General features: G+C 53.5%; 1 protein-coding gene across 2 annotated transcripts in view; it reads right to left on the reverse strand.

Annotated features, from left to right (window-relative positions):
* Positions 1-21,894, reverse strand: part of UNC5B (unc-5 netrin receptor B) — a 30,452-nt gene extending 8,558 nt beyond the window's left edge. For both annotated transcript variants that reach the window (XM_015866464.2, XM_015866463.2), the window contains exons 1-4: positions 21,715-21,894; positions 5,429-5,650; positions 2,188-2,331; positions 432-535 (exon numbers count right to left, since the gene is read on the reverse strand). In XM_015866464.2, the coding sequence (XP_015721950.1) occupies positions 432-535; positions 2,188-2,331; positions 5,429-5,650; positions 21,715-21,808 (564 nt within the window). In that variant the 5' untranslated portion in view covers positions 21,809-21,894. The remainder of the gene's footprint in view (positions 1-431; positions 536-2,187; positions 2,332-5,428; positions 5,651-21,714) is intronic.
* Positions 21,895-23,587: the final 1,693 nt, after the last annotated feature.

Raw genomic sequence — 23,587 nt, forward strand, 5'->3', positions numbered from 1 at the left:
ATTCCACATGCTCCCCAGCAGGATGGTCTCTAAAGAACACAAAGTTAAGCCAGGATACAACCATGTGGATGCTTGCTGGAATCTTTTCCTGCCAGTGAGGCACAAGAGCCAAACAAGAGATCTGGACACCCCAGCACTGCCTTGACCCCAGGCAGGTTGCTTCATCCCTGGGTGGCAAAGTGGGGCACAGCACCAAATTGCAGGGCTGCCCATTAGTTTCTGGGCTCTAATGAGGTTGTTTGGGATGGGTGTGAGCTGATACCATTGTTGGGTGTGGGCACCAGCAAGGACAAACATCCCAAAGGTTGGGATATTGCAGTCATCACCGATGCTCCCAGGGTCTAAAGGCTTGGTGGGCATCTGCCACAATGAACTCCATCTTATAGCATTTTTAAGGCTGCCCCGGTGCCAGGAGCCCTGTACCCACTCACCTCTGCCTGTGGAACCCCCTCGGGCGGCCGGCACTGCAGCAGCACCTCCTGCTCCAGTGGCACTTCTTTGCCCAGTGGCTCCTGGTCAAAGTTCTTCCGCAGGTCTGGAGGAGGAAAGACGGTGGTTAGCAGCATGCTGCAGAAATCAGGCACCCCACAAAACCTTTGAGAGGGAGAGCATAACCTCAGCACACACACACAGGAAAATGTGGAGCAAAATACGATGGGTAGGTGGTTGGATGAGATGGTCTTAGTGGGCTTTCCCAGCTTTAATGTTTCTATGTTTCTGTGCGTCCTGGGAGAATGGGGGCCATGGTGATTTGCCTCATTTCTGGGCTACGAGGACGTGGCAGAATGCTGCTCCACAGAAGGAGCAGAAGCACCCATGCATCACTAGGTGGTGCTGCAACCCTCTGCTTCAGCAACCAGCCCTCAAAAGCCAGGGCACTAAGAATTCAGGAGCCACCCACCCCGTGCCTTTGCAGGGAACACATGGTGTGGCAAAGCACAGCATGGTGAACCCATGGCTTACCCACAAGGACTGTCAGCACACCCTAAATACAGACCATGCTGTGTATGAGGCCCATGATGCAATCCTTGCTGCAAGGGCACTCATTTCCAGCTGTATGTGACATGGGGATGCTGGGCAGTGCCATGCAAGCTCTGCACCAAACAACCAGGTGTGGAGAAACTCACAGGGAATGAAGTCCTAACAGCTTGTTAGCAGGAACTGCATGGATAGCATTAGAGAATGACGCTGATTTATGGGATGGCACAAACTGCCAATCCCGGAGATCTCAGGTCATAGGATGCTGGGGATGGGAGAGTAGATGTCTTAAATTGGTCTGACTCATTTCATTACTCAAGGCCGGGTTGGATGGGGCCCTGGACAGCCTCATCTGGTGGGTGGCACCCAGCCCACGGCAAGGGGATTGGAGCTGGGTGGGCTTTAAGGTCCCTTCCAACCCAAGCTGGATTCTATGATTACTTCTCTGCAAGGAACACCAAACTTTTGTCTGAGAGCTTGACCCTCCTGGGGACAAAAGGGCCTCCTTGGCAGCCAGCCTTTCAGTGGGCAACATTTTCTTTGCCGAGTCTAAATCCTCTGGGGACATCAGCAATGCAGCTGATTCACCTCCATTTTGGATGACGTGGTATTATTAGCCCTCTAATAGCAAAATCTGTTTACCACTTGGGAAGCCTGGCCATTCTCCTATAGTTTTGCCATCTCATTTGCTAAGAGAGCAAATTCAGCCAGGTAACAGCCTGATTAACTCATCCTTAATCAGGCTGACACCCACAAACAGCAGCTTAGAGAAGTGACATATGACAGCAGGGACTCCAGGGACGTGGAGCCGCTGATTCAGGAAAAAGCACAAGGTGCTAACCATCAGGTTATTAAGGATAATAAAGCACTGGGAAGAGCTGAGCAGGCTGCTGGGTGCTGAGGCATTAACCCAGCCGGTGCCACGATGGATAAGGATGGTGCCCACACATGCAGCTGTGCTATGAGCTGAGAGCAGCATCTCGCAGCCAGGCCTGTGTTGGCCACCTTTAATCCATCCAAATGTGCAATGTGGGATGTAGGGTCACAACCCCAAGGGCTTTGCAATTTGTAAATCAATGATCTGAACCATTTGGAAGCTCCTTGTAGTGCCAAAAGAGGAAAAGAAGGTAGGAGAGGTATTTATTTAAACTAAAAAAGCCACCCGTGAGCTCAAAAGGGAACAATGCACTGCATGCATTGAGCACTTACATGCAATGCGGACGTATGCCCTGCGGCTCTTCGTGGTGCCCGCTGAGCTCCAGGCGACGCACTGGCACCAATAGTCCTCAGGCCCAAAAAGCTCCTCCACCTGCTGGCGGGACACCTCAATCTGCACCTCCCGCACCAGCAGCCCTGTAAGGGACAGACAGACGGCGTCAGCCAGGAGGAGGGGAGGTAGCTGCAGGGTTTGAGGCTGCAGGGAGTCCACTGGCTGTGGTGGCTTCCACAGTGTGACATCCTCCGAGGCTGCGATGCGATGGATGCGATGATGACACAAGTGAAACCAAACAGCCAGTCTGCAGGGAGCTGCAAAACCCACATCTGAGGATGCTGAGGTTTCAACAAGAGTCTGATGCTTATCAGCCACTGGTGATGGGGCCATTGCCAATGGGAGAGAGGAATGGGACAAGAGAAGAAGCACACAACATAACACTCCACAGTCCATTTCTTTCACACTTTCTTTCCCTTCCTGGATGCTCTGCTGCTTGCCCACCACAGTTTTATCCCCAGATAAAACTCAGATCTGTTATTTATAAAAAAGGCCCAAGTTCAGCACCACACAGAGCCGCATGATCCCCAGCTGTAATTCTGGGAGCTTGCTTTCAGCATGCGAGGAGCAATTACTGTCTCCCTGACGCCTTCCTGCGGCATAGCTGACGAACATGGAAATACAGCTTGTTTTGCCAGCAAGGGAAAAAAAAAAACATAACAAAAGGCACTTGGGCCAAGTGCTCCTGAAAAACCGGGGCTCTCAGAAGCCGCCAGCCTCCAAAGGGATGCTCTGAAACCTCTCATCTCATCTGCAAGCCCCAGCCAGGTAGGATGGGACATGTGGTGAGGAGCTCTGCTGCCTCTGTAAGCACTGAGAGTGAAGATGCTCTCCCTCCAAAAGTGTAGGATAAGCTTATGAATCACAGAGTGCCTATTTAACCAGCTTACATGCAGCAAGACACGGCTGCTTTTATGGACGGCCCCTATTCATCCGGCTGAATTATCCTCTCCGACTTGGCCTATTTTTGCTTTCTTCCACATGAGATGCTTTGGATCCGATGCAGTCAGAGCTCTACAGAGCTAGACACATCATCTTAAAAGTTCATTTTCCAGGTTCTCATTTTCTAGGAAGTCTCTTTTCTAGGTTATTAACTGAGAGCACCTGAGAGTTGTGGACACCTGGCAGTGCTCACCCATTGCATCATGGCCACCTCCCCCTGTGCCCTTTGCAGTAGCATCCCCCAACAGCAGCCAGCACTGCACATGCAGATCTTCAACAGAACAACCTGCTTTGGTTCCAGTTCCAAGGCTTGTATGCCCAAGCCTGAATGTTTTTTATATGCACTACATCACTTCCACACTGTAGCTATTGCCAGGTTTGCACTGAGAGCAGCAATATAATCTTTGAAGTCTGCATGAAGGACATGTGTGATTTCCTCCCCAAAACTGCTCGCATGCTGACCCAGAGCTACACCATGGAGAAAAGCCAATAGCAAACGAGCCCCCAGAAAAATTTCCCTGTAAGAAATGGGCAAGCTCACACTGCACAAAAGCCTCCTACCATCTCAAGGCTGGATTCTTCAGCTTTGCTCATCCATGCTCTTCCCCTCAGCACCTGCATCTTTGCCTTTATCCAGCTGGACACTATAAATAAACAGCCCCTTGATCACTGGTGGGCACCAATTTGCCCTACAGCAACTTGTCCTCACACCCTCAGCCTCAACATCATCATGGTCCTGTGGGGCTTGCAGTGCCCTTAGAAGCACCTCCTTACAATAGGAGGGTAGACAGGGAGAAGGCAGAAAGCTCCAGGCTCCTGCCAGCCCATGCTTGCTCTATATTCCCGCTGGTAGCTCTGCTCCTAATTAAATAAACCAGCCTTCCTGCATGCTTTCGACCATCCTTCCAAAGGTGGAGCAGTGCAGCACGGCTTTATCGAGCCGGAACTGGAAGCATGGAGAGGCTCATGAAACTCAAAGTGGTGAGAGTAAGCCCCACACTGGGATGGGATCTGCCTCCATGACCAGGGATGGAGTTGGCTGAGATATGGTGAATAGCCAGGGAAGTTGAGGAAGATGCTGAGGGACTCACTGAAACACCTAGAACACCTCCTTCTTCCCTCCCTGTTTCAGATCTGTCCACTGAGGCACAGGAGAGCTCAGCTCTCTTCACACCCTACCAGTTCTCATTACCCATTACCTAAATATTACATACCTAATCCTTCTGTGAGTCTGACTAAGCTGCTGGCCTTTACCATACCCAGTGGCAATAAGGATTGCCTACGTGTTGATGAGGCATTTTGTAGGAAAGCATTTCCTTTCCAGCAGCATTAAACACACTGATGCTGCAACCTGCCAAAGGGTAATTGTACACGTGACCCAGCTTTATTTGGAATGGCCTCACAACCCCACTTCACTAAAAGCAACCCTTCCAAGCTCTTCGATCCCTCCTCTCCTGCCTGTAGTCATGTTTGCTGCCAGCTTGTGAAACCTTTCTCCTTTGGTTTTATCTTGCAGAGGATGGGGTTAATAAACTGCCCCAGATAAGGGAGCCCCATGGATTTATCAAATGGTGCAGTAGCAGGTTGTGGGATTATTCTCATCTCTGAATGCGCTACTGGGCTTCCACCGCACTTTCTAGCATGGAAATTTGGTGGGGGCTCAATTTCCATTGACTTTTTTCCACGGGCCACCTCCCATCCTGATTGACTGGACCTCACTGACAGCACGCAGCCACACCAAACATGAGCCCTCCATCCCATGACCTGGCCTGACTATTTATCACCTCTCCAACAAGCTGGCTGACTCCTCTGAGCTCCTCCTGTAGCTGGGGACTTGGAGGACCTGTTCCAAGACTCAAATGGTGAATAAATCGCTTCTCTATGGGATACAGCTAAAGCACCTGCTGGGGCCCATCTCATTCATGGGCAATGAGCTTGGAAGGACAGCGCCACTTTCACTTGTGGTATGGAACAGGAGAAAAGTTATGCATGGAACAAGAAGGTGGAAAACACATCAAAGTGGCTTCAGGAGGCTGCAGCCACCTGGGAAAGACAAAATTAATCAGGAAAAGACCAGCTGGAGGAGAATAACCCACAGCATGGACACACAATGGGAGAAAGAAACCTGGGAAGGAGAAAAGATGGTAAGGTCTCCATGTTGGCCTGTTATGTTATGACAAAAGAGTGGTGGAGAAATGCTTGGAAAAAATAAAGGGAATGGGCAAAGGATGTGCTTACCTGTGACCTCATCTAGGCTCTCGGTGGTGACATGGTCGTTCTGGTTTACCCACTCCCCGTTGCACTTGAAGTAGATCTGCGTGGCGGGGGTGGCACGGCAGGCCAGGCTCACCGGCTTGTTCTTCACGATGTAGGCATCCTGTGGCTCCCTCAAGAAGTGGGGCAGCGTCTCCGCCGGCGCTGATGGGAAGGAGTCAGGCAGCACCTCACTGTACTCCGGCCCTGCAATGGTAGTGAGTGGCCATCAGTCCCCACCTACCCAGACCCACTGCTAGTCCGTGTCCCAGGGCTTGGATCCTCAATGCCACACACCGCCATGTGCCAACAACCAGCACTGCAATGCTGCCAGAGAGGAGGAGCAGAGGACCCGGGAAGCTGGGTGAGGTGTGAGAGGAGAAGGAGGAGGAAAACCCAACACGCCAAGGAAACAGGATGGCCAGGCTGCCTCCCAAGCAAAAATCAGCGAGTGGAAAAAAAAAAATAACAACCAACACGCGAGGTCAGTCGTTTAAAATCCATTTAGGAAAATTGACTTTCCATTTCCATTTAACACAGCACTACGGGAGAGCAGTAGGACATTTGTCATAATCCATTAACTGCTCTTTTGGAAACAATGAATTAAACTCCGGGCTAATTCCTTTCTCTCTGGCTCTCCCCCACCTCTCTGGCCATTTCATCCCTGAGTCCGTTTATGGGCTGTGATTTTCTCGATGCCCACCTTGCATGGGACACAGGGCAATGTGTGCAGAGCACCAGAGCAGCAAACATCACCTCTCTTTTTATTTTTTTAAAGCTCCATTTTGCACTGAGCTGTTGTTGCATTTATTTATTTATTTATTTATTTAACTGCCTCAATGCCATAAACCTAAATTTCCTGGCAAAGGGGACTGGCAGAAGATGATCCGGCGAGCTGGCAAGAGAGGCAGCCAACAACACTTAACGCAAGGGCTGGTGTGAAACCTCTCTGCCATCCTGCAGCACGTGTGCTGGGCTGGGTGGCTGGGGATGCACACAGAGCATGAGCATCCTCCTCAGACCACCACAGTGATGCTCCCATCACCAAACCACATCCCTCAGCACCAAATGCACACATCCCTTGGACATCCCCTGGGATGAGGACCCCACCACCACCTGGCACAGCCCATTCTAGTGGCTCTCTGATGGTGGTGGGCTCTCTGTGGTCGGACTCATAATCACCCCCCATTTTGCACCAGGAGCAAACAAGGGAGTCTGATTTCTCCACTTGTCCTGATGCTTTCTTCCTCTCAGGAGGACACCATTTATGCTTCAATGGCCCCAAAGACCTGCAAAGAGGCAGCTCGCATGGCAGGGATTTACAGCGCTGCAACCAGACAAGTCATAAAACTCCCAGCAGCGACAAACTAATAAATATTTTAGAGTGCTCTCCACTGGCTGTAATCACAATCCCTCTGGCAGACGTCTGCAGGGGCTCCCACCTGAGGATGCGGATGCAGGCACTTGTTGCTGAGCCAGTCTTAGTGGGTGAAAGCAGAATGAGGGAGTCATGTGGTATTTCCCAAAGGGATAATGGCTTGAAGGGATTTCAGAAACTGGTACCCACTGGTAGATTTGAGCACCTGCACTACTCTGGACAGACTGAGGAGCCAAGAGGGGTTTGGAGCAGGAGAGGGAAGGCCCCAAACCCAGATGCCAAGTGCAGTAGGAGCAGCGAGAAGGAGAGGGAGGAGGGGAATGGGCACCACCTCCTCTCCAGCCTCCTCTCTCCGATCTCCTCATGGCACGTTTTAATCCCACGGGTTTGAGCCGGATTATCTGCAGCATCTGCTCCCCAGGGAGTCCCCTGCAGATGTTTGCAGCCTGTACTGTCAGCAGGAGAGAAGATCAGTGGCTGGGGCAGCAACAACATCCCACTCAGTGAGTCACAGCACTCCACATCAGCCCCCTCCCCATCACCCCAAGTTCACAGCACAGGGCATGGAGAGATCAGAAAACACTCGCCCATCTCAGGCACACTTCCACAGGACAATGTTAAATCCTCCCTCCTGCAACTGTTATCCTTGCAAATATTTGTGAGATGACAGGAGCATTAGTGGTGGCAAAGCCCAGTGCCCATCACCCTGGGCTGTCCACAGGAGGCAGAGACGTGGCACAGGGATTAAGCACCAGAGAATCAGGTGCCTCGTTGATAGGAACATCGCGAGACCCCCAGGCATCACTCTCCCACTGCACTTAAGCAGCTGCTCCATCCCCCAGAATGCCCCAAGGACAAAACATGGACCATGGGTGCAGGTGCCCCAGCCCAAGCTGTGCACCAAATCTCCATTGGGGCTGATGCAAACCAGCATGAGTGCAGGCAAGAGAGCCAGGGGACAAAGCAGGCTGCCACCATATCCCACAGGGGATTTGCTGCCTTCCTGAGCTTGCAATTTGCTGATGCAAAGCTCCAAGCTCGTTAACTCATCAGTGCAGTATGCTAACTTCTTCCTCCTTGGGACAGAATCATAGAATCACAAGGTTGGAAAAACCCTCTCAGCTCACTCAGCCCAACCCCACCTGCACACTGAACCAGTGCCACATTTCCCCAGCTCCTGAATTGCTTCCATGCTCCCAGCTCTTGCACTGTGGCCACGGCCCCAGGGCAGGGGACAGGGTGGCAGGGACATCTCGGCGGCTCCTCAGACCATCCGGCTCCCCACAGCAGGCAAATGTTGTAATTAGAGAGCTCGCAGTAATGAGGGGGTGCTCCCAGCCAGCTCTAATTACACCCTTGGAGAAAATAAGCAGATTCCTCTCCCAGCAAAATTAAAAGCCTGCAGACGGACGCCCGCGCTGTGCACCTTTATTACACAGGGGCTGGGAGGGGAAGGGAAAACAGAGAAAGCAAAGTCTGTCCTGAGAAATGGGTGGGACGAAGGAGCCAGGGTGTTTTGCATGCAAAGAAAAACCACACTTCTCCAACCCTAAACCATTCTTTCTTGTTGCAAAATTCCTCAGCCACATTTTGGTGCATGGAGTCATCCTGTGCTGCTGCAGCCCTGTACCCCACAGCCCACACTGAGGGTCTGCAAGCACCCAGATGGCTAAGAGCACCGTGCTGTTCACAACACACAGCCCAAGCATTTACAGAGCTGCCACACTTCTGTTTATCTTTCTGATCGTGATAATCGCAGGAGGAACGTGCCAAGGAGGTCCCCCACGGCCCAGACCGGCTCATTTCTCACCATACAGCCACGTGCCTCACTCTGCCCCACTCTACCCAAGCAAAGGAAAACAGGAGGAGGAATTATGGATCAAATCCCCGTTATATGCTATTGTGCCTGGTGCCTTTGTGCTGCTTTATGCGTTTCCTTCAGGGAAGCGGTGATGTTTGAAAACTATCGCAAGATTCCATCTAGCTCTGGTTCTCATTATGGGCCCAGGCACCACTCTTTGTGCTATTTTAATTCCATTGTTGCGTTCCCCTTGTATCGCTTGTTCTGTTTACCGAGCTGCGGCGCTATTTTTAATGGATACAATAATTACACGGACTTCATTTATTTGCTTTGGCTCCTAAAAGGAAGAACGCCAGCAGCAGACAATGCGGCAACACGTCGTGTGTTCACACGGATGGCACGCACCGCGCTCCCGGTGGGAAAAGAACAATAACTTCTGCAAGGAAAGAGAGAGGGGGAAAGAAAACAGGGAGCAAACAGGGACTTACTGCCACTGCTGGCCCAAAAGAATCATAAACTGCTGTTCAAGTTGCGCTAAATCAGCAAAGGATGGAGTCACAGAATCACAGAATGGCCTGGGTTGAAAAGGACCTCAAAGATCATCTGGTTTCAACCCCCCTGCCATGTGTAGGGTTGCCAGCCACCAGACCAGGCTGCCCAGAGCCACATCCAGCCTGGCCTTGAATGCCTCCAGGAATGGGGCATCCACAACCTCCTTGGGCAACCTGTTCCAGTGCATCACCACCTTCTGAGTGAAAAACATCCTCCTAATATCAAACCTAAATCTCCCCTGTCTTAGCTTAAAACCATTCCCCCTTGTCCTATCACTATCCAAATCTCTCCTTGGAACTACACAGTGGGTGTCCTTTTTGGGAGAGCAGTTTCCTAATGCCAACAGCAACACCCAGGATGGGGTGTTGCTCCTGGGGGAGACCAATGTCCATCCCATAGGTATGGAGCACCCTGACACCCAGATGGGAAGGGGGATGGCAGGAGCCCTTTCTAGAACACTGGGAAGCCAAAGAAGCATCCTGGAAGGCTGCTCCCTCCATGCCAAGCTGCTGGTGGGAAAACATAACACCTGATGCCATAAAAAAAGGGGAAAAGAAAGGCTGGTTGAGTGCCCCAAATTAACTAGAAACTCACCCAGAGGAGTAGCATCACAGCAGCGGCTGGCGAAGAGCACTTTATTAAATGGTCTTTAAAGTTGCCCTTAATCTTTCAGATTTGTTGCTATGATCAAGAAAAGCACATGTGGAGGATGGGAATATTGTGCTGCTGTTCTTTCTCTGTCCTTTCCCTCCCTTCTCATTCAGCTGTGATAATATGGGACAAACAGAAGGGAAAAAGGGGGAGGGAGGAACAGGGATAGAAAAAGATTGAAGGGAAAAAAAAATGAAATAATCCCTGATGTTGGCAAGGAAAAAGCTATTGACATTTGGGACAAAACCACTGGGGTGTTCAGAACCATGGGTCCCAGAGCCAGCGCAGCCCTCTTCTTCCTTTCTCACCATTGCCAGTTTCCACCTTTTGACTGTTTTCTCATCCCTGACTCACTCGTGGAAGCTTTCCTCACAAAGCTGTCCCTTGCTGCCCTTCCACCTTTTCTTCTCCCTGTTCCCACAGTGCTATGTTCCCCTTTCCTCCCTTTGTCCTGCCCCCTGCTGAGACCCAACCTGCTCCCAGATCCCGCAGCCCCCGACAGAGGTGACCCCAAAGGGGACTGAGAGAGATGCTCTGTGAGTGCAAAAAGGAGGAAAACCAAACTTGAAGCACTGTATCCCCTGACCTCAACCCCTTCTGCTCTCAGTCCCTGTGCAGAAGCACTTCCATCATGGTGGTGATGTGTTGATGGCTGGACTAGATGACCTTAGTGGTCTTTTCCAGCCTTAATGATTCTATGATTTGTGCTAATTGCTCTAAGTGTGGCATTGCTGCAGGTGACTGCAGGCACCTCGCTGGCACCTGGCTCCAACTCACTGTCAACACCAATAAATCACTGCCATGGGCACTGGGCATGGGGTACCAGCAGTGGTGGGATCCCAGCAATGTGCTCACACATGGCCCTGCTTGGTGCTAATTGGGAGCATGGACCCAGAGTTGTGATGGAGGGCAGGTGCTGCTGCTGTAATGCACTGAAGGGGGATGTTGCAGATGCAAAGCACAAGGAGATGCCCACGACCCCCCACTCCAAGCAGCTTTACTGCAGCCTTGGGGATAAGCTCTGGCCACCCAGCGTCCCCAGGCTGCCTTGGCTGAGGGGCTTAGCCTCAGAAACCCTCACCCTCAGAAAGCCCTATGGGTCTAACCAGGGCCTGGTTAACTCCACCCATGCACCGTGCAGTGCTGCCCAGCGCTACAGTGCAGGAATTGCACCAGGCTCTGCAGCCCCAGCAGCTAATTACACAAAAACTGCTGCATGGCAAACAAACAACAATCACATTGCTCCTGAGGAGCTCCACACACCTCCCATGCCATTTAATGCCTGCCAGCCTTTGAAGTTCAGTTCTTGGGGGGTTCTCAGAGCAGGGCAGGTGGTGGGAAGCATTGCTCCCATTCCAGGAAAGCTTCTGCCAGCCAGGGGGGACCCATTATGGTAGCAGCTTGTCCATGCAGCCTGATATATAAATTACTAATGCAAATTAATGGGTAATTGCAGCCCTTTTGTCCTAAATATTTAAATTATTTAACAGGCAATTAAGAAGAAAAGAGGCTTCACCCCACAGAGGCAAAGAGGAAAAATGAAGTGAGACCAGGAACAGCCACATGTGCACTGGTGCTGCCCCTCCAGAACCACTGGGACAGGCATCATCAGTGCAACGAGTTTCCCGTCCTCAGCAGCAGCACAGCCCATGGAGATCAGTGACACTGAGCCAAAAAACCATGAGATTTCCTCCTCCTCCCGCTTCCAGCCCAAGGCAGCCAGGGATATTCCCACCCTGAGCACCAGAGGGGGGCAAGAAGGAAAACATCCCTTGAGAGAAGACGTCATGTGGGAAAAAGTCACCGTAACAAAGCAATGCGTGCCCAGGGACAGCACAGGGGGCAGGGAGATGTGGCCAGACAATAGTGAATAGCCTGCAGATTACATCCTGAACTCGCAGCCTCCTGGGAGCAGGGTTATAAAAACCCTTTTTATTTTGTTTGTAGTCCAAAACAAACAAGTACATAAAAAGCCGAACGCAAAGGAGCCAGACAGGAAGTGAGTATAACATCTGGGAAACATCTGGCCCAGCTGCCCTGCATGCTGAGCCCCAGCGTGGTACCTGCCAGCCAGCATTGTGCCCAGCCCTGATCCCCTGCCACAGAAGAGCACTCCTGGGGGCAACTGCACTGCAAGACATCCCCATGCACTGCACTATGCCCAGTGCAGGCTGCCCTGAGCACAGCAGGACACTGAGCATTGCAGGGTGTCCTAAGTGTTGCAAGATGCCCCACTGTGGGGCTTTGAGTATTGCAGGTCACATAGAGATGTCCCAATACAGGATGCCCTGAGCACTGTAGGACACCTTGAGTATTGCAAGATGCCCCATAGTGGCGCGGTGAACACTGCAGGGCACCCCAAGCATTGCAGAATGTCCAGGTGCAGGATGCCCTGAGCACTATAGAACACCCAGAGCTGAAGCTATTCTCTTATTTCTGTTTCCTACCTTCTGTTCCCATCCCTCAACACCCAGGCCCTGCAGCAGGGCACCCAGGAGCAATTAATGGTAAGAGCCCATTCATTCCCCATGTGCAGCCTGGGCAGCCCCACATTGTGGAGCCCAGCACTGGCTTCCCCACTTTGCTTAGCAAGTGCCTCAGTGCAGCTTTGGGGGTGGGTGGGAGGAAGTTAATGGAAGGCAAAGCTGATTACAAAGAACAATGCAATGACTCAATCCTGTTTCTTCCCTACCTCCATTGTACCAAAGCTCTTACATTTAGGAAGGGTTCAAGCCCATGCCTCCATGCACAATGGGTCACCTCTCCAAAGGAAGCAAGGAGGGTCCTGTGAACTCTGGGACAGGACTGGACAAAACCCACAGACACAACCCACAGAAGGGCCGGATGGTCCCAAAGGGCCTTGGCCCTTTCCATTCCCTGCCCTTTTCCTCCCTCCCTCTGCAACCACTTTGGGGATTGCCAACATGAAGGCCATCATTGAGGTGCACCAAACTCATGGTGTCTGTGCTGCTTTCTGTGTCAACGGGACTCCAGAAAATTGGACCCCATAGCCCCATAGGGCATGGTGCCCAACGCCCCAACCCAGAGCCACATTTACAACCTGGCTGCGGGAGCGCCGACAGCTTAATGAGCTCTCTGCTTCCCAAGCAGTGCCTCTGCATTTACGGTCTGAAAGGGCTAGATGGGAGCTGGCAGCCCATCACCCGGCTATCTGCTCCTACTGCCGTCCTGCCCACATCCCGGTGGTTCCAGGAAGCCATAAAAAACGATTGCCTCTCAGCTCCCTCCCGCCTTCACCCTCTCTTTCTCAGGGCATCTTTCCCTGCTTCTCAGTTCTAAAGATATGCAATGCAAGGGCTGGTGGGGAGCACGCTACATCAGTCGGTACAATGCACAAGACAACATGCAGTGCCCTGGTATGCAACACATGGGGAGATGAGCAGTGCCAAGACGTGCCATGAAAGGGGGGACATGCAATGCCAAGGTATGTAATGCATAAGGGGACATGCAATGCCAAGGTGCACAGAGCACAAGGGGTCAAACGCAATACCAAGGTGTGCAATGCACAAGGGGTCACATGCAATGCCAAGACTCATCAAGTCCCAGGTGCCCCTGCATAAAGCAGAGGTAACAACCTCCACGCTCTGTGTTTCTTCAGGATGAACAGGCAAGGGGAACAACAGCCAAGAGAAGAGTTCAAACTCTTCTGGCCCTGCCCTCCCCAGGGTTTGGATGCAGAACGCAGAGCGAGGGCCCCGGGTGAGCTCTGCCCATCCCCGGGGCTGGGGCCCGTGCCCCACCACTGCCTTTCATTACAGCTGCGGCTGGAGCTGCCGGAGCTGGACGTTCTGGTAAAGCCGGTCAGGGGGAGAAAATCATAATAAAAACGAAAGAAAGGGAAAAAAAATAAAAAGAAGAATGAAGGAAAAACGACACTCTTTCAACGTTCTTAGTTTTCCCCGGCACGGTGGGGCAGGGGAGCAGCAGGACGGGGCTACAGGAGCTCCTCTCCCTTCCGCCCCTCTTTATCTGTGCCCGGGGCTCCCCCGGCGCCTGCTGATAATCAGGAGAGCATTTGAAACCCCGGCGCCAGACAGGATCCTTATCTCGAGGAATGCGGGATGGGGGCTGCCCCTGCGACAGCTTCGGGACTGGAAGGGGGGTGGGGGGGGAAGAGGGAGGAAAAAAAGGACCCCCCGCTTTGCGCTCCGCGCCCCGACGGGACGGCCGCACCGAAAGCCCAGCCGCATCCACGCGAAGCGGGCCGTACCGCCGCCCCCCAAGCCCCGAGGGCTGCACATATTATCAGGAGAGACGGATTTACAGCGCACGGCGAGGGGCTGCCGGAGCTCAGAAGCTGCCGACGCCCCAAACAGTGCGGTTGGTGCCGGGTAGTGCCACTGCAGGTACCAGCTCGCCTAATTAGACGGCAGAAGAAAGGGCTTCGTTTCAAACAAAGCTCTTATTTTATTTATTTGCTGACAGTAGCAGCGCAATCCCCTCCGGCACGCTGTGAAAGCAAACACGCTGTCCTCAAAACAAACCGCCGGGGGCTTTCGGGTTGTATTCTTCCCCCAGCGCTCCCCTACTCTCGTCTTTGGGAAGGGAAAACGAGAGCGCTAACAGCCCGCGGCTCCCACGAGCGTCACGCAGGTGGCAGAGCCGGCTCCTCGCCTCCCTGCTCCTCCTCTGGGTGCTCCCACACTCCTACACAGCGCCCTCCCCCATCGGAGCCCCGCGCACCCCAGCTGTCCCCACGCAGACACCCCGCACCTGAGGCTGGTGCCGGGCACACCAATGGGATCGACTGCCGCCATCCCTGCTCTTAAAGATGCATCCAGAAGAACGTGGGGAGAGGGAAAACAAACATCCCTAGGAGCAGGGAGAGTGCAGAGGGCCGCCGTGATTTTATTTAGTATCTTTATTTATCGAAGTGCTTTAAATAGATATGGATTGACTCTCTCAGCTCTGGTTATTATAGATTGAAAGGGGAGCCGGAGGCACTTTGATTAATGAACACCAGAATGCTCCCTGGGATGCTCTGCATCCAGAGCCACTCAGCACCCTGCATCTTCCTCCTGGTGAGGGCACAAGGATGACACAAGCCCCACCACATCAGGGTCTGCACCCCAGTGCTAGCATTTGGGATAAGGGTTGCTCCAGAAGCACCACAGCCAGAGTGCTGGCCAGTCTGGGGCACCCCAGAGCCCAAAGATGACAACCAGCTTTCCAAGCTCTGCATCCCCTCCCCTCACACCTCTCCCCAAACGCCACTGCAAAATGACTGCATTTCTTTCTAAATAAGCACCGGAGGAATTCAGTTACTCCACAAACAAGGTCCAATACCTCCTTCTGAAGAGAAGAACAACCCTGCCCAGCTTTCACTGATGTTCTGTCAGAAACACTCTGGGTTTTTCATTCTACTTCACCAGTGTGGAAATGCAGCTCCTGCCCAAACTGGGCAGCACAGCAGCCCCGGGTGAAGACTTAGACCCAAACAAAGCCAAAAAGTTTTCTCTTCACCAGTGCTTCTCCATTGCTTTGTTTAACTTTTCCATCCCAGATTATTGAGCTTTTCCCTCCCTGCCTGCACAAACAAGGAGTGTGAGCTCACCACCGGGCTGCGACCAAAACCTCCAGCACGGGTCAGCGCAGCCAGGAGTGATCTCAGCTGCGAAGCATCACGAGGGGCAGCCGCATTCTCAGCAGCCCCAAAATAGATTTATACATATATTTTGAGCTAGAAGCGGTGCCATCTCTCTGCATGCATTTTCTCCAGAATAAGCTGGAGGAACGCATGCTTTGCTTTCCCAAATCCCAAGTCTCATTCTGATCACCTTCCTGAGAAGAGGATGAAGATGCTCTTCATCCCACAGCCTCGAGACAACACAGTTCCCTCAAATACCTCCTCAGTTCCATTTGTTGCAACATTGAGGTTCAGACAGGATATTAGGAAACATTTCTCCTCCAAAGGAGCAGTGATGTAGTGGCACAGGCTGTCTAGGGAGGTGGGGGAGTCACCATCTCTGGAGGTGTTGCAGAGCAGTGGAGAAGTGGGCAGTCGGGGTGGGCTGGGTGAGCTGAGAGGGCTTTTCCAGCCTTATGGTTCTGTGATTTTTCCTTTGCACTAAGCAAGCCCACCCCAGCAAACCGTATGGCCTCGACACAGAGTATCTCCCACCCCACACACATGCGATAGGAAGCTCATCTTTCTCTTTCCTCCCGTCTCTTCCTTGGCCACACAGAGACTCACTGCTGTGGAGCCACTTAGCGTTCATTAGCAAAGGACCATTTCCTTTTGCAATAATTACAGGCTACCAGCAAACGCACATCCTCTGCCATGACCCCAAGCCATCCTTCAGCTCCTCACCTTGCTCACAGCTTTCCCAAACTACCAACCAGCTCTCTGCTCCGCATGACAGTGCATAATGGCCACAGCTATTGCAGCACCTGTATTCATAAACAAGCCAACCCCACGTGGTCCCACGGCAGCAGAATGCGAGCTGCTTTCCTATAGATTCCCAGAACAAAATGCTCACACCCACGCACTGTTTGTGGTCCCCAATGTAAATGGCGAGTGTGATGCTGCCAGTTTATATTTCATTTTTCAGAGGGATATTAATAGATCCTTCTCCCTCCACAGACCAACCAGCTCGCCTGGATAAAAACTTCAGTGCTAATTTCCTAATCAGGCAGCACTTAATTGCGAGACGTCTACTTGGGAGCTGAAGCGGGGGAGGGCTGCAGACACAAACAGCACCAAAAAATCTGGATTCCTTGAGGAAGTGAGGCTAAAAAAAGAATTCTCCCCCCCTTCCAAAAAAAACCCAACAAAAACAACCAAAACAAAAATCAAAACAAGCCACCAACAAAAACAACCCAGGCAGAGGGGTTTGGTTTTTACTATGTTGGGTACAGGAGCTTGGGCCATGGGGATGCTGTGCCCATTTGTTGGGGTCGGAGCACTGGCTCCCCGTTGCCATCCCATCCCACACGGTGGTCTCTGGGGGCTGAGCAGACGGTTCCCAAGCTGACAGGTTGCACACAGCTCTGGACAGTGCCAGGTGTTGTCCCCATGCCTTCAGTGCATGGAAAGGGAGAGACCCCCACAGCCAAATGCGTTTACTGCTTCTCCCCTCTGTTTAGATACTTCCTAAAGGCACTTTCATTCAGTTCCCCAAGCCAGTATTGGAGGAGGCTGAGTTCTGGCAGCAAAGCATGATGGAAATTAAAGCCTTTTGGTCAGAACCTTGATATTTCCAGCAAAGCTGAGGATTTGGGGTTGCAATTTCCCTGCTAAGATTGGTGCTTCCACTGCCCAGCTCCCACAGCAAACAGCCCTCGGTGAGGCAGGGACCCAGCAGGAGCTTAGGTGAGTTTTTTCCCCATAAGATTTCAGTTTGGAGCTGCTGTGGTGGTCCCTTTTCCTCCCACCGAGATGGGAAAGGTGCAGCTGGACCCTCAAACTTCCTTCTTCCACCCCCAGCAATGCACAGAGCTATGAAAGCAGTGCAAGCTGGCAGACCTCCCTCCCAGCTCCAGCACTGCTGGTTCCCAGGAGCCCTGATCCCGAAGTCCCTCTGGGGCTTCCCTGGGTCTCTCCTCTCCATGCCCTCTTGCACCCAACTATGCTGTAGGACCCGAGCTGCACGATGCCGACTCCTTTTGTTCCCTGCTGCTTTTAGGCGTGCAATTTGACCCTCGCAGAAACATATGTTTTGCATTCTCCCCTGTAGGCTCTCCCCAGCCTGAGCCCTTCCCCACAAATCCGCCTCACTCCCAAGCCCTGTGCCAGCAGGGACAAGCAGAACAGCTAGTCCCATGGGCATCCCGCAGAGGATGCTCCAAGGGTGGGTGCTGGGGGCAAGCAGCCTGCTTGCAAAAAACAATACATCTTCCAATTATTTTGTGGCATCAGCAACGTTTCTCAAGGCCCGACCACCGGCCCCCAGATCCGTGTGGCCACGCGTGGGATTCCCCAGCAGGCAGGACCAGCCCCAGCACGTCCTGCTCTCGCTGCTTTTGCTGCAGACTCCGAGGAACCTGCCCGATTCCCCCCGCTTTGCATAACCAGTTTATCCCAGCGTTTGTTTGAAAAACCCCTGTTAGTCACCGCTCAGAGCGAAGCAGCCCAGCCCTGCTTCCAGCTTCCGAGCTCGCTTTTCCAGCTTTGGGCTGAGCCAGCCATGGCTTTTTTATGCTGCTGTATAAATGCCTGAAATCTGCGTCTCTGAACCTTGCTGTATACACATCCACTGCAACCGCTGCCCTCAGTTGTTTTCTCAAATGACTCTGCACACGTTGCAACACGGCCACCCGGTGCCCAGGGAGGGATGAAGGGCACAGCTGAGACATTCTAAGCCCAGTGCTGGGTCCTGAGGCCATCACAGCACGGAGCACAGCCCTCAGTGCTCAGGAATCCTCTGAGCATGAAGCAAAACAAAAGGTTTTCCAGCTTGCTTTGCTCAAAAGGGAGAAAGTTCCCCAGCAATACTCCAGCACGGGAGCAACACGGCAGCATCCAGCGGCAGGTCTCCGCAGGGGATTGCTTCTCCTTAAAGTCTGAATGCATTTTTCTTCCAAGTTACACACGGGGAAGGCAGAAAACAGCCCTGTGCCCTCTGAACACAGCTGCAGGAGGCACCTTTGGGCTGCTTGGCCCTGGAGAAGGGCTGTGCTGTTATGGATGGGACAGAGGCTGCAGGGTGGATATGCTCACGTCAGCGAACCTGGAAAAGCATCGCTGCTGGAGGCCACGCAACACTCAAACGCAACCCAGGCAGGGTCTTTCCCTTCTTTAAACCTGTCCCAAAGAACTGCAGGCTCCCACCTCCTACCCCAGGAAAGCTTCCACACCATGCAGCCCTTTCATCACCGCCCACGGCACCTGCTGGGAGCATGCACTCCCCAGCCCAGGATACCCACCCAGGTACTCCCAACGCAAGTACATTTGCTTTCTTCATCACCCATAAAGGCCAAGATCACTACCCAAAGCCCACTGGAAACCTTCAAGGTCCTTGCCTCTCCTCCTGTGGTGGTCGCTGCCCCACAAAGGCAGCCCAGCACAGGTTTAATGCACGTTCAACGTCGTTAAATGTGATTTTCCACGCTTTCTCAGAGGGAAACAATCCCTCAGCTTTTGGCTTGGAAAGAAGGGGAATAGGGTGAGGAAGGGCAGCCACACCAGCTAGCACAGGAGATGCTGGGAGCTGACTTTGTGTCTGGGTAGAGGAGAGTTTGGTAGGGATCAGGAGGATGCTTGCAGGCAGGAGGGCAGCCAAGCTCCCTTCCCTCCCCCTCCCAGCCTGAAAACTGGGACAGTCCCCATTCCTCACACCACAGCAGGAGCCACAGCACCTCCCAGAGCTGCTGCCCCAGTGCTCTGCTTCGCCGGGAGGATGGGGGAACGCTTCTGGGTCCCTTCACTACTTTGCTGCACGTCTGCTTCTTGCGTAACTGAGTACATTACTCTTTAATAAGTGTCTCAACTCTCTGTCCTCCATCTCCAGGGCAGGAAAATAACTAAATAAATAACATCACAGTTTTGCCTTAAAACGGGCAAAGCGCAACAGAAGCAAACTGGCTCAAAACATTCACTTGCCAAATGCCGGTGGGGGATTATCCCAGCCCCATCCATCGGAGGAAAGCTTTGCACTCCTCTTCCTCAGCAACCCTTTATCCGCACAAATCCCAAGGAAACGTTTGAGTCAGCCCCAAATCCTGCACCTCCGGGCTCGGGGAAGGGCTCTGCCCACTGGGAAGGGGGTTTCCAGCACCCAAAGAGCTCCAACTGAAGGAAGAGGGGGAGGCAGGGAGCTGCTCTTCCCAAAGGCGCCCCCAGATTAAAAGCCAACAGAAGCGTAAACCAACAGCCGGAGGGCCATACTCCCCCGCGGCCCCAGCTCAGCCCCCGGCTTGGGATGTGCGCTGCCGAGGAGCGGCTCCGGGGCCGCCAGCCCGACGCATTCCTGCGCCGTGAGTCAGGGCCCGGCTCAGAGCGGGGCTGCGGCTCGGCTCGCTCCCACCCGACACGGCACGGCACGGCACGGCACGGCACGGCAGCACCCCGGCGGTGCGATGTCAGTGCGGTGTCGGTGCGAAGCAGCAGCACAACCGCGCTCCAAACGGCCCCGTTTGAGCCGTGCTAAGCGCCCTTCAGGCGAGATTCGGATTTGAGAGGGTGCTGCCTTCACATTCTCTCACCAAGAGCATTCCTTTAGGGGTGGGTGTGACATCGGAACAACTTCTGGGGGGCTCTCTCAGCGCTGTGCATTTCTCAGCACTGATGCATCCCTGCTGCGGCGCACACTTTGTTTTTCCAGCTGGATGTGAGGAGCTGCATCACCCTGATGCCACTGGCTCCCCACTCTCACGGTGCTGTATAGGTAAAAGCTCTGGTCTGGGGGGAGCAGCACGCACAGCATCTCAGGATGCACACTGCCCAGTGCCCGTGGTGCAGTGGCTGTCAGCTGGCTCACAAGCAGGGTGCCTTGCACAAGGCAAATGACAGCAAGCCACAGGGAGGCAAAGCAGAAACCAGGGCCGATGGGATCCAAAGGGCCCCATGAGCAATTTGAGTGTCCCCATAGAGGCGGCAGGCACTGAGCAAGGACAGGAATTTGATTCTCAAACTGCAAACCCAAAGGGATGGGGTGAAGGGAAGGAGCCTCAGTAATGGAGAAGCCAAGGGACAAGGAGACAACACTGCAGAAGCTCCTCTGCACCCCAGGCCTGGAGCCAAGCAGAGGTCCTCAGGCAGCCCACCATCACCTGCCCACAATGTCAACACAGGAATCTCAGCTCTTAGGCATAGCGGGGACCATACAGACACGACCAGCTGCCTCCCCCCCCACTGTATGTTCTCCAGGTACCGGCACTGAAAAACCATAGCTAGAGGACCTTCAACACCCATCCCAGCATCACCATCCGCAACATCCATCCCATCCACAACCCAATGACACACTAGTATCCCCACAGCATGCCCCCAGATGGCTCACCCGGACAGGCTCAACCCGTTTTTCCCTCCCAGCCTCCTTCCTTCCAAGCCCTGCACATGGGACAGACACAGGATTGTGGCACGCTCTCAGCCCCTCTCCTCCCAAGATTAAACCCAGACTGCAACCTCACAGCTCCCATACCTACAGCTACAGCCTTCCGGAGCCACCAACCTCAGCGAGCTGTAGGGAGGGGGGAATGTATATATAGAAATATATATATATATATATATACACACACACACGTTCATGTATATAAATATAGTGGAGGCTGAGCTGGATCAGAGGAGTGCTAACGAGAGAGGGCAGCAGGAGCGACGCCTGTTTGTTGTCTGCGCAGGGACTGCCGACGGAAGGGCAGCATTTCAAGTGCATCTCAATCACAAGATTGGGTTGTGCACAGGAAACTTCGAAAAGCCACAGCGGAAAAATACAAAACAATAATAATTAAAAATAAATAAATAAAAAAAAGAAGATCGCTGAGCTCTCCGGCCACCAACAGCCGGGTTGGAGGGAAGGCAACATCAAACCGAGCCTGAAGGACTGCCTGCCTGACCCGTGAGGACACGACAGCCTACTGTGCCATGGACAGGGATGGGACTGGTTTGGTTTTAGTGGATAGCGGGGGAAAAACAAGATGGAATGGAATAAGATGATGGAATAACCTAACAGGATAAAACAGAATCGCCTGGTGGAGCGCAGCAGCCCGCAGCCGCCCTTCTCCCTTCTCAGGGCGCAGCTACGGGGGTCCGGCGCCCCCGACCCCACAGCGCTCCATAGGAAACACGCACCGAAACCCTCGGACACGGAGTCGTAGCACTGAGCGCAATCCAAACGGCAGCCAACTTCTGCCAGCACAGCCAAAGGGACGTCCCTCCCCCTCTCCAAAAAAACAACTTCTCCCCACAGCCCCCCAAGCCCCCCATCCCCGTACCTGCGGCGGCCAGCGCCCAGCGAAGATGCAGCGGCAGCAGGAGCAGAAGGAGGAGGAGGAGGAAGAGCAGAGGGAGGCGGCGGGCCGGTGGCATGGCGGAGCGCGGAGCCCAGCGGAGCAAAGCGCTGCTGCCCGCCCGCCTCGCCACACTGCCGGGCTGCCCGCGGCGCTGGGGCGGGGATGGGGGAGGAGCCGCGTGGAAAAGAGGGGCGTAGCGGTGAGGAGGGGGCGTGAACATGGGCGGAACGTGCGATGAGCTGCGCCCGGACTCAGCCCCGCACCGCCTCTGCTCAACCCTGTCGGATCCCCCCACTCCCCGTTCCAGTGTGCAGAAGGGGTGTGCAGGCAGCAGGGGGAGCCCCGCAGCACGCTGTGTGGGCACCCCAAAAGGCAGATTTAGGGCAGGCAGTTGCTCGGTTCCTGAGGGAGGGTGGTGGTTGTGGGGTTGGAGAGGGGGGTCCTGCTGCTGGGACAGCACCCGCAGCTCATCAGCCCCACTGTCTTCAGCTTGTATCTGTGGGGAAGAGGAGCGAAACAGATCAGAGTGCCCACTGCTGTCACCACAGCACCAGATGCTGCCATTCCTGGGCAGAGAGGACCCACAGAGCGAGCATTTTGTGGGGAGTGTGTTTTAGAACCCAGTGAGAGCGTGGGGGTTAAACTTGGCGGTGTTTAAGACACTGCCTGGTATTCAAAATATGAATTAAAGCAATGCAAATGAATGGTTAGTCGGCCGCTATTTCGCAACCGTAGCAAAATATGACATGACAAACTATCATTAAGGCAAAGGGCTGTTTTTCCTCCTGGGTGTTTGCCCATCGCCCCTACTTTTCTCCCAGTGACCTGGTGCCTGCAGTCCATCCAAGTCCCAGCACTCCCAGAGTTGGTGTGGTCAAGACAGGGGCATTAAAGCATTAAACAACATTGAAACCAGGTGGGCAGCAAGCTGAGGAAAAGCCCAGCTGGTGAGACAAAGTACCCTTTGGCTGCAATCCAGACTTGGGGATCACCTTCCACCCAGATTTCAGCCACAGATTGGGCCATAGGTGGGCTGGGGTGGCTAAAATGGGGGTGATGGGGATTTCTCAGCCTCCAAGACAACCCAAATAGCTGCAGGCTGCAGCCCCCTCCCAAAGCCTGTTTGCAGGTGGGAGATGCAGAGGGAGGCTGGCTCTGCATGGAGGTGTTGGGAGGAGGAGGAGGCGTTTGTGGTTGAGTGGCTCCTAAGCCCTTTCTGCTTTGCGGAGCTTTATGAGTGCCGCTGGTGTGTGATTCGATTAGGGACTGTGCACTGCCTTCCCCTGACTCCAGAGCCTCTGTGGGAATGGATGGAAATCCTGCCTGGCACCTGCAGGGCACCACCTATGGTCTCATGGGGACACAGCCTGGTGTCACCTTCCTGCCTGCCCTCCTCCAGAACCACCCCAGTGACAAACGGGCAGCAGAGGAGATCTGAACTGGGGAAGAGGCGAGGTAGGAGAGGCCCAGTGCTGTGGAGCAGGTGCAGGGTCAGTGATAATTCCCCATTTCTCCCAGTGTGCCAGGGGTCTCCCAAATCTAGTTATGGGGCAGCAGATTTAGGGACAAACAAAAGGCAGTGCTTTTTCCACGCCACCCATGATTTGATTATGAACTCTCGTTGCCAGGGGATGCTATGGAGACCTCCAGCCTAAATGGGGCCCAGATAGTGTTTAGGCAAACTGGAGGAGCAAAGGGTTTTCAATACCATGGAGCGATCACCCCAGGGAGTACCTACACCTGGGGCATGTGTCAGGTTTGGCCACAATACCATGCCCAGCCAGGGATGCACACCTGAAACCTGCATGCTTCCCAGATAAATAGATGCCTCGACCCATCACCAATATAGAGTAAC

This window comes from Coturnix japonica, chromosome 6 (assembly GCF_001577835.2).
Source record: "Coturnix japonica isolate 7356 chromosome 6, Coturnix japonica 2.1, whole genome shotgun sequence".
Lineage (NCBI taxonomy): Eukaryota > Metazoa > Chordata > Aves > Galliformes > Phasianidae > Coturnix > Coturnix japonica.